Source organism: Triturus cristatus, chromosome 9, assembly GCF_964204655.1.
Source record: "Triturus cristatus chromosome 9, aTriCri1.1, whole genome shotgun sequence".
NCBI lineage: Eukaryota > Metazoa > Chordata > Amphibia > Caudata > Salamandridae > Triturus > Triturus cristatus.
This window is the reverse complement of record NC_140592.1, coordinates 167494805-167505508: the sequence shown is the minus strand read 5'-3', so window position 1 is coordinate 167505508 and position 10704 is coordinate 167494805. Positions and strand designations below refer to the sequence as shown.

The 10704-nt window shown below is 37.8% G+C and overlaps 1 protein-coding gene across 2 annotated transcripts in view; it reads right to left on the bottom strand.

Annotated features, from left to right (window-relative positions):
* Positions 1 to 599: 599 nt before the first annotated feature.
* The window catches only part of APPL1 (adaptor protein, phosphotyrosine interacting with PH domain and leucine zipper 1), a 251911-nt gene continuing 241806 nt past the window's right edge, over positions 600 to 10704 (bottom strand). For both annotated transcript variants that reach the window (XM_085624666.1, XM_085624667.1), the window contains exon 22: positions 600 to 3986. In XM_085624666.1, the coding sequence (XP_085480792.1) occupies positions 3837 to 3986 (150 nt within the window). In that variant the 3' untranslated portion in view covers positions 600 to 3836. The remainder of the gene's footprint in view (positions 3987 to 10704) is intronic.

Below are 10704 nucleotides of genomic sequence, written 5' to 3'. Positions count from 1 at the left end.
CATACCTTTGTCATAGGTTGCAGTTTCAATGTGCACCAGATCTGAACAGGTAGTTTTAGAATTGCTTGATGAAAATAACTTCTTTAACCCCAATTAGAATAAAAAATCTATGAAAGGTGAGTGATTACAATTGTGGCATAGATGAAAGAATTTTTGTTGTGTAGTTCAGACTAGCATAAGATGACAATCTTAAAGCCTACAATGCAACAAAACTGTAACTCTAACCTCAATTATGTGTGGATTAACAGGTCTTTGAAATTGCACCAATGTAAAAATTAGAAAACTACTGCCTGTAAAACAGAAAACACATATATTACCCACAACATATAGGGAAAGCATACTTTCAAATGTGGTAGGATCTGATAGTAAATAATGAATTTGGCAAAACAGGTAATAACAATTATGTCCTGAAAATTCTAATTAATAGCATGTAGCAATAAGGTGGGTGCTGAAGAATGCACTTATAATGTTTCACGCAAAATGTATTTTGGTCATTTGATAAAGGGCAATAAACAAGACATCCTAAGGCTATACAATATAAATCAACTGTAAACGGCAGCTATGAAAGAAAATGGAGAAAAAGACGCAGAATAAGAATAAACAAAGAACATGGCCAGAAGTTTATTGAAAACTGCTACCATTCCTTTGGTTTTCACTACAGAACAGAATGAACCAATGGGTCAGACCACTGCAAAGAAAACATTACAACAAAGTGAAAGACACAGATGGGAAATTACCAATATATGATTAGTTCAATGATTCAAACAAAATCACAGCTCTTCCTATAGCCAAGTATAACATTCACATCTATTTATAAGAGGAATTGTACCACAAATGTAGTGGATACAAATGTTTTTTTCCAAGAAAGAGCTGAACGGATATGTTGTGAACTATCAACATGTGCTACTCTATTTAGTACTTTCTTAGAAATAGGTTGGAAAGTTTAGTATGTCTTTGCTATTCATATCCACAGAGTGCTCTTGGAATGCAAACACTAAACCTAACTACAAATCGTTGCTATTATAAAGGCAGAGGTTGCTCTGACGTTTTTCCTTCATTGTATTTACCTAAGTTACCAATTAAATAAAAATAATTAAAATTGTTGTTGTTGTATGGATCAACTGAGGATCACAGTGTCAGCAGTACTTCCTAACTGAATGTGAAGAGTATTTCTTTTCTTTACTGTGCTTTGTAATAAACATCTTATAGAACTTTGAAGAGGTCTGCATTGCTGATCAATGATATTCCTCATTTTAGGTTACAATTATTAACTACCTCCTATAATGACCGATCAAGTAGCCTGTAATGCTAAATAAAGTATTGGAGAAACATGTAGCATGAAAAAAGTTCCAACAAAGATCACTGTTGATGTGAAGTTACAAATGGCTACATATGCAAAGGAACAATGTAAATGGCACAGAATTGGCTGAAGAGACTGTGGTTACATGAACTGAGGCAAGCAAATGCTAGCATTCAATCGCCAAGAATAACCGATCTACATTTTATATTGAGACTAATCAATGGATCAAAATTAGAAAAGTTTTCCCATGGTTCACTGTGTGCATAAAAGGTTGAGGATGATTTCACAAACATTATATATAATTATGTCCTTTTTTAAAATAAACAAAATACACTATAGGCAAATAGGACCACATAATGCTGAAAATAATTTTGCAAGCTGACCTAAAACCATACTGTATTTATGAAAGGCTTTGTCAATTGTGCAGCTGAAAATACAGTGGTAAGATTATTTATATTTTGTTATAGCATAACTTAATTGAACTTTAAAAGCTCTTATTAATTTCGGGAAAAAGGTTAGGGATTTATAGGACTGCAATTATAATTACAATAACGAAACTTTGATCAGCCTTTTTCACAAATACCCTTTGGTGTTAATATTGGAGACTTCACAAATAGTTTGCTATAATCCAAAACTGTGATGTCCTTCCATTTCTCCCACAACTCTGTATAGCTATCAATTCCTAGTCATGGAAAAGACATTTGAGGTACATGACCTGGCACTGGAAACATTATACCCTTTATTACTCTAGAAACAAACAATTTGCTTAGCTCATTAAACAATATGTTGTCTCTACTAGTAAGATGAGACAGGTGTTCCATGTTTCTTAAAGTTATTACGGTATTTTGATTCAGAAAGTTATAATTCAGTACTTTCAAACCATCGCTGATTTCAAAATTGCAAAAAAATCCCTCAAATAAATGGCAGGTGACCCCATGTTACTGACTTCCCAAGCTCAACAGTTGATTACTCCTAAATTATACATCTATGGTCAATCTCGGTCTGACAACAGAATGCTTGGTATCTACCTACAATACATTTTCTACAGGGACACCACATTGATTAAAATAACTGAATGCACTACTCCTGTGACAACATCGGGCAGAACATAAAATATTTAAATTCCTGTCAGCCTTTAGACTGAAAGACCAATATTGTGCAATAAGTATATGTGGCATGGCAACATAGGACACTCCAATGCAAAGTCTTCCAACCTGGCTTGATAAAAACTTCACTATTTACAATGATTAGTGCAAAATAATTACATTCACCTTAAAAATTGGTCTTATGGACATAAAGATGGATGCATAATCCATTCCCCACAGGCATATCAAACCCACATTGTCTGAGCTCATAACAATTAATAGCTTCAGTTAAAATAGAAATAAGTCACATTAGCAAATATTTTAGCACAAAGATATCCATCACTAGTCCACAACAGCTTAATCCCTGACAGATGTTCCTGATACCCACATGTGATAAATGTAAGAATGATGAATCTAAATAAGAATTATTTAAATAGTCATGGGTCATCCTGAAAATCTGAAATGGCTCAGACATTAGTGATCCAATGTTCGACAACTCTGCTTCAGGTTTTCACATGGCCATAAACATTTTTAGTTATTATTTGCTTAGTGTAAATTTATTACATTTGAAAGCCTACCCCAACTAAAACATTTTGTGAAAACAAATTTGCATAGATTGCTTTCACCAGTTTGTGTTTGAAAGAAAAAGTGATTAAGCAAACCAAGCCTTTACTTTTGCTGTCCAAGGCAAATTCAAGTGGTAAAACAAAAGACTATTACATACTGCAATTTAAAAATGTTACCAAACCGAACTGTTTTTGCAAGTGAAAAACACCCTTTAAGCTACATTGTTTTTACTTTTTCCACTTTAACAAAGTAACCGTGTTAAAATAAGCCATATTTCAAAACTGTCTATGAAATAAAATTGCTACCACCATGATAACCTTCTATTAGGCATGATCTGATCAATGAACAGAGGTCACTTGGTGTGCTGTGAAAAGTTAAACTGGTTGTTTAAAACTAGAAGAATGCAGTCCAGTGAAGAGGATTCGGCTGATTTTGAAGGTTTTGAAACTATTACGGCATCAAAGCATTGAAAAAAGCATGTAGTTTAATATCTGCTTTGTTGTCCCAGAGAAACCTTCTTTTAGCAGCCCAAAACATTTTAGATTGCTTTCTGTCCTGTAGATACTCCAGTACAAGAGTGTTTTTTTTATCACCAGCAACAAGCTCTAGAGTCCAGTAAGACAGTTTTAAGATCAACAAGTGGCTTGTTCTGATGTTATTCTCACACATTTGCTGATGATCCCACCAGAGAAGAAAAGATGATGGTTGGAAGGAATTATACTTCAAAATCATCCCAAGTAACCGAGTACATTTAAAAAGTCTTCCTTCAAACAGAGCAGACCATCAACTTCTCCTTGCGCCCCTTGAGTATTGTCTATCCTTTTATTCCATCTCCTACTGCAGCCTGTGACAATAGATTTCATGCATCTCTCCAGGAAGCGAACTCAGGCTTCGGATTCTCTCTTCTTTTTGCCATCTTCACCCAGGTCACTGTCTTCGGATTGGCTACTGCTAAGCACTACAAACTGTCCCTCTCCACTCCCTTGGTTTGGACGACTTGAAGCAGCTATCAAGCGACTCTGTTCTTCTAAATCCTAGTGGAAATACAAAAACAAACTCACAATACAATGGAAGACGCATAAGTGATACAGTCAGTCTAAGCATAAACGTTTGAATCAATTCAGCACTAGCAAGCAGGAACATAATTAAACACTGTAAAACGCCTGGGCCTAAAGGCCTTCCTTTGTACTTGTTGGGAAATGTTTCTCTAGTGAAGGAAAATAGAGGAAGAGTTTCTGCACAGCAATACAAATTTTGAAAAAACCTTTGGAAGCTGTATGCATACACGGCCACACCCAAGCCCCACACTTTACACTGACTTCTTTGCTCCTTGTTCCTTTTCATACCATGCAGACAGACACTACATGATGAGTTTAATTTCCTTTGAATAAAGGATAATAGGTCTCGTAGTACACGATTCACTATGGGTAAATACTCCTACATCTCAGCATTCCTTTCTCTATATTTGTAATAGCATTTCCAATTGTGCAAATGCAAAAAGCCTCAGTCATAGTCAACTTTGTTTCTTTGGTGATGACACTCAGAAGAATGTGTTGCTGACAGGTCACAGTAGCTGCCTTAAGTCTAGCTGTGTGAGCACAAATTCACTGTAATATAAAACATGTAAAACCAAAGAAACATTTTGGAACCTGTTTATATTTGTCAGTGCTCTGGTGACAAAAAGTCGGGTGGAGGACTAGAAAGACTTTGAGCAGTCCACATAGAAAGAAAGAGTACAGCCCTCTTGACATCTGAAGAAGGATTCAGGAAAAAAGTGGACTACTCTCTTTCTCGTGTCCTCTCTATCTCTTCCTTCTTAGTGAATGAGATAACACATAGGATGATACCAGGACATTCATCAAGGAACACTTATATACTTGACAAGCTTTATATAGAACCTGTTACCTTGCAATCATCAATCAATCGGATATGTAGAGCACATGGTTGCCCAACCAGGGTTTGCCAGCGAAAGTGGAAAGGACCACAAAACCCAAGCAAGCTCAGAAAAGCGAGATTTGAAGTAGCTTCCTAAACAAAACATAAGAGTTGCATAATCGCAATTTAACAGGTAACCTAATCCATAGCTTAGAACCTAAGTAAGCAAAAGAAAGGCCACCCTGTCTAGCCCTTTTGAATCTTGAAATAGAGGCTAAATTAGTGTTTCCGGAGTATAAAGATCACCTGATGATATACGCATGTATGAAAGCGCATTCATGTGCAGAGCCCATTGATTCCATGCTTTCAAAATTTAGCATAACGTCTTGAACTTGATATGTTTGGCAATTGGGAGCCAGAGTAAGTTATGTAGATGTTTTTAAACTGATTCAGCATGTGGGATGTGACAAAGCAGACGAGCTGCCGCATTGTGCACAGTCTGCAATCGCCTAAGCCGAGACCCCCAAATATAATACAGTGCCATAGTCTTGTCTTGAAATTATGAAGGTTGCACTACGTTTTTTTGCATTCTAGAAGGTAAATACCACATGATCTTTCTCAAGAATTGTAATAGTCCAAAACAGTATGCAGCTACTTTTGTAATCTGTTGCTCTATAGTAAGTTTGCTATCTAACCAGAAACCTAGGTCCTTAATTGACTAATTGGGAGTGGAACTAAGGCCCAGCATTTATGGCCAACAGGTGAACCCTGCAAGTGGGGTTGGGTGACTAGAATAAGCATCTCAGTTTTACTGCCATTCAGTCTCAAACAATTAAGTCGCATCCACTCCGCCACTTCTTGAAGGCAGACAGTCAGATTAAGGGCGGTCCTGTCATCTGTTGCAGTAAATAATAATCTGTGTCGGCCGCATACGAATATATGGATAAACCAAATGTTTCCATTATTTTAGCAAGGGGCTAGACATAAATATTAAAAAGTGTAGGATTCAGTGCTGAACACTGCGGCGCTCCATGAGGCAAATTATACATTACTGATTTAAAGGGTATAAAAATAACCTGGAATGTGCAGCCTGACAGAAAAGATTCCTGCCAGCATAAAGCAAAATCTTGCACCACTACCATTGCTATTCTCTTGAGAAGCACAGCGCGTGAGACAGTGTCAAAAGCGGCAATGAGGTCTAATAAATCAGAGCCACTGTCCCTCCTCTATCCAATTCCTGTCTCAAGGTTTCAGTAACACCTAACAGTGCAGATGCAGTACTGTGTTCTGTACTGAACCCATAAATAGACAGAAGCAGTATCTCATGGGTCTCCAAGAAAGTAGAAAACTGATGGTTAACATGCTTCTCAAGAACCATCGTGTAAAATAGGAGGAGGAGGGAGATAGGGCGACAATGAACCCAATCAGTATGCTCCAGGTTAGCTTTAATTATCATTAATTTTTTAATCAAAGCAAGCACTACCGCATGCTTCAATAATATAGGTACCACTCCATGAGCCAAAGCGTAATTAAGCAGATCAGTGAGGGTAGGAAAAAGTGCTACACTCACAAAGCTAAGCTTATGAGGTTGAAGAAAGTAAGAATGGGAACCTGATTAATATCTTTAGATAAAGCAAGAAACCTTTCCAACCAAAGAGGGTGAAAATTGGTCAACCTCTCAATGTGAGTTTCCAAGAGCACAGTGACATATTGTACATCAGCTTTATTATCAAAATAGAGTTGATAGTAGATACCTTAGTACAAAAATGTTAATTGCAGTCTTTTTAAGAGAGAGAAATGCATGGAGATTCCTGTATGGGGTAAGGGAGGGGGCTAAGATAGATTTAATTATCTGGAAGACTTCTTTGGAAGAGTTGCTAGCTGTCGCAATTTTGTTGGCATAGTAGGCTTCACGAGAAGATCTACAAGCACTATGATAAGTACTCGCTGCTTCTTTAAATTCTAACTTCTCACCTAGTGCATAATGTTTTTGCCAAATATGCTCTAGGTGTTTGCGGGCAAGCAAGATTTCCCTTTGTGGCAGTGCTATATCAGGAGGATAGAATCAAGATTCAAAAGCATGCATGAGATGACCAACTCCACACGTTCATCCATGGTACCCTCCAGTTTAGGAGCATTATTCAGAGAATTTCTACTAAAATCATGTTGGCTGAACTATGTCCATTTCCCCAGACAGGCTATCTGAGTGGATTGCCTTTTTTCTGTGACATAGCCGAAAATCTGAAAGCAGATCAAAATATGTTGTGGCCAAATAAGGGGGGGTGGGGGGTCCATGTGGATCTAATTAAATTAGTAAAAGCAGGGTCCAAAAGGTGCACTGCAACATGCGTGTGGTCTTAAACGATCAAGTCAAGTCACAGCACTTTGAGACTGCCCAAAATAGAATTAGCAGTCTGACAGTTGGCATCATCAAAGTGAATATTAAAATCACCTAAAGAAATACAATTAGCATAATGAGAATATAAGGTGATAAAGCTTCTGCTAGGGTAGAGCTCCATCCAACCAGACCGTAGATTAAGGAGCTAGATTAGTTCTTGGAAAGATCAATAAAAAAAAGTGAACAATCACAATCTGGAATGGGTAAACCAAGCAGACGCTACTAAGCTCTTTGTTAAAGGAAACTATGAACAACGGGTTAGTGAATAATAGAGACAGTCAAATATTGGCTCTAATATCAAAAGCAACTCCAGTGTCTCATCTGTGTTGTTGTCGTAAAGGTGAAACACCAGGGAAGAAAGTGGAAGCTGGCAATGGAAATTACTATGGTAAGAGGCATGCAGATTTGTCAAATGCACTGATCAAACTAAAACTCAAACAATTCTGCCCACTACAGCCAAATATGTTAACCTCCCCTAAGAATGGTTTGTAACCCCAATCCTGTCTTGAGAAATATGCTTTCTTAAATGCACTCTTTAAGTGAACCAACAGCATCATGTACATCTGTGCTAAATTCCTCAGGGAAAATACAGCCACACAAGCTTTGAAAACAAGTTTATTTTACTTGATTTACGTACCAAATAAAAGCAAATTGGTTTTCTTTTCACGCTGCATATGAGGAACACATGTCCTGTAGAAAGCAATGTGGGCAGAGTGTCCTTAAGCACATTCCAATGCGATACAATATCCCCTCTCGTTAAAGGGTTTTAAGTGAATGCTGCACCCTGAAGGGATCAGATTATACAGTGCTCTGTGCCGTCAGGTTTGTCAAGGGGAAAACAAAGGCAACACAGGCTAAATCTGTAGAGCTCTGGGTAGTGGGTTTGGATTGCCTTTGGAATCTTCCTCAAGCACAAAAAGCCAGAAATCCGCTCAAAGGTTACCAATACCTCAGTCTGGAAAGATTGTCTTAAAAACACCGGACAGCAACACACTGTCAACAGGAATTCACCAGTGTATGAGTTAGTTAGAACACAACTGCAATGGGTATCCTTCCCCCTTCCTACAATATTTTACATTGGGTTTGAAAATATGGAGATAAAATTGTGCTTTTCTAAAGTACATTTTGGCTAACACTTATTGATTTTGGCAATTTAGATGGGCTACCCACAAAATAAGGTAAACTAAACAAATATGAGGAAGACAATAGTGTACTTTGCATGAACGTTCTGCTCAATACTAAAGCACTTTCAGGGAGTCAGGGAAGCAACAAGAAGTATACTATATACAAAATGAAGAGCGTCTGCACAAAATTAGTTTCCATTTTTGAATCACTACACGACATTTGCCCACTGGGACTAAGGCATTTCCCTTATCTACACTGAGATCTGTTATGTCATCAGTCAGTCAATAGCTAGGCTGAGGAGAAATTCATTTCAGGGTTTTACCATTGAACAGGAAATGGTCAAGGGCAAACGTGTTTACCCAAGGCTCTTAGGGGCACATGCATCAAGCATTTGTGTCTTCGCAAATGGACCGATTCGCAGAATCGGCCCGTTTGCAAACGAAAAAAAGATGTATCAAGCACTTTTGCGTACGGGCAGATTCGCAGACCCAAGGGTCCCCTTCCCCTTTGTGAATGTTTGTAAAACCATTTTTAAGAGCAGGCAGTGGGACCACTGCCTGCTCTTAAAAAAATTTAAGAAAACTTTACATTTTTCATTTTGTAAAGCATCTTGTTTTCCTTTAAGGAAAACGGGCTGCTTTAAAAAAAAAAATGCTTTATTTAAAAGCAATCACAGACATGGTGGTCTTCTGACCCCAGCCTGCCACCATCCCTGTGATTTTTGAGATCACAGAAAGTGATTTCCTAATTGCGAATCACAATGATTTGCATTAAGGGAATCCCAAAACGGTGTATTGATGTATCTGGCCTTAAGTGCTTTATTTGCCCACTTTACTCCCAGGGAAACATAGATGAAGAAGGCCTGGTTCACTCTACAGAGGTTGAGTCTTTTTTGAGCATTTGTGGTCAATGAATAGACCATGGATGTTGACCAGTGCTGCCAGAAAACACACAAAAGACAATAGGTGAAGGCTTTTCTAGCAGTGAAGAATGCTCAAGATGGTGGCTAAGTGGTAAAATGCAAGTAGAAACCTATGAGTCAAATCCTCAAGAAATGGGGAAGAGTACAGGAATCTCAAAAAAGATTCACTTTTATGCTTCCCAAAGAAATAGAAGGAACAGGCAAAAAAGCAGTACCAGCTGCACCTTGTAAACCTTCATTAAAAAGTTGCACAGAAAAACAATACGACAGACAAACAGGCTGTTAGTGGATCCAGAAACTTATGGTCACACGACCTACAAAAGTTCATACACCTTCGTTTGTAAAGATTCCTCATCCTCAACCATCAGAAATACACCATGACATAAAAAATGTCCAGGAGAAAAAAATGTAAATACACTGGATCTGGGTGGAACATCTTGCAATCTCCATGCATCAAAAGTCATAAGAGAACTTGGGCCAGATGTACAACCATTTTTGCATGCGTAAACGGGTTTGCAAACCCGTTTGGCATGCAAAAACAGCATGGGGAATGTACAAAACCCTATTGGGAATCGCTAACAGTGTGAAAAACACTGCTGTACATATGAAAAAGCGCCTGGCAAATTGTGAGTCGCAAAAAACTCACAATTTGTGAGGCGCTATTTCCACGGTCGTACATCTGGCCCCTTAAGATGGAAAGCTTGACTAACTTCCCCTTGGTGAAAATTCCATAAACATGGCAGTTCGGGCTGGACTATTCCCAATGGAGCAGGGTGAAGACTGATTTGCATTTGGCAGGGTCCAAACTGAGTTTGACATGGTCTGAAAAAGAACAATGGACTGGAATGTGGCCTTGATTAACTAAGAGTTACTGAGATTAATTCAAGCATTCCATCCATCACTTAGTTCTGTTTTGTATATACTTCAGTCTGTCTATCTGAATTACTTACAATATTCACAGAACCAGAGGGAAAAGCTTTCTTAACCATAAAAATCTATTCTTTTTGACTCCGTGCTATGCGGTAAATTTGGAAAAACATTGTTCATGTTTTAACAAAAAGCTGGACTAATGGGTGATTTGTTTAAAGGGGCAACATTCAAGCACTCACTTTCATCTAGACTAAAATCGTGTCACAACATGCAACTTAAGTGGAACCATCATGCACTTTGACAGTGTGTAAAATATTTTCTTAGGTTTGAGCCTGTGGGTCATGAGTTGGAAAAGTAAAGAATAAATCTAGGAAATTCTGTCCATTAGAAATAGTACTTTTGAATTACGTGTTTTGAAGCATCTTTAAAAAAAGATATGCTCTCTTCTCTGGACACACACGTAGTTGGTAAAACTGAGGACAGGAGGGTTCTTTCACTTCACTAAATGGGACATGCACTTATTTAAAAAAAAAAATAGTAGACATTGTTCCTTAGAATTGAA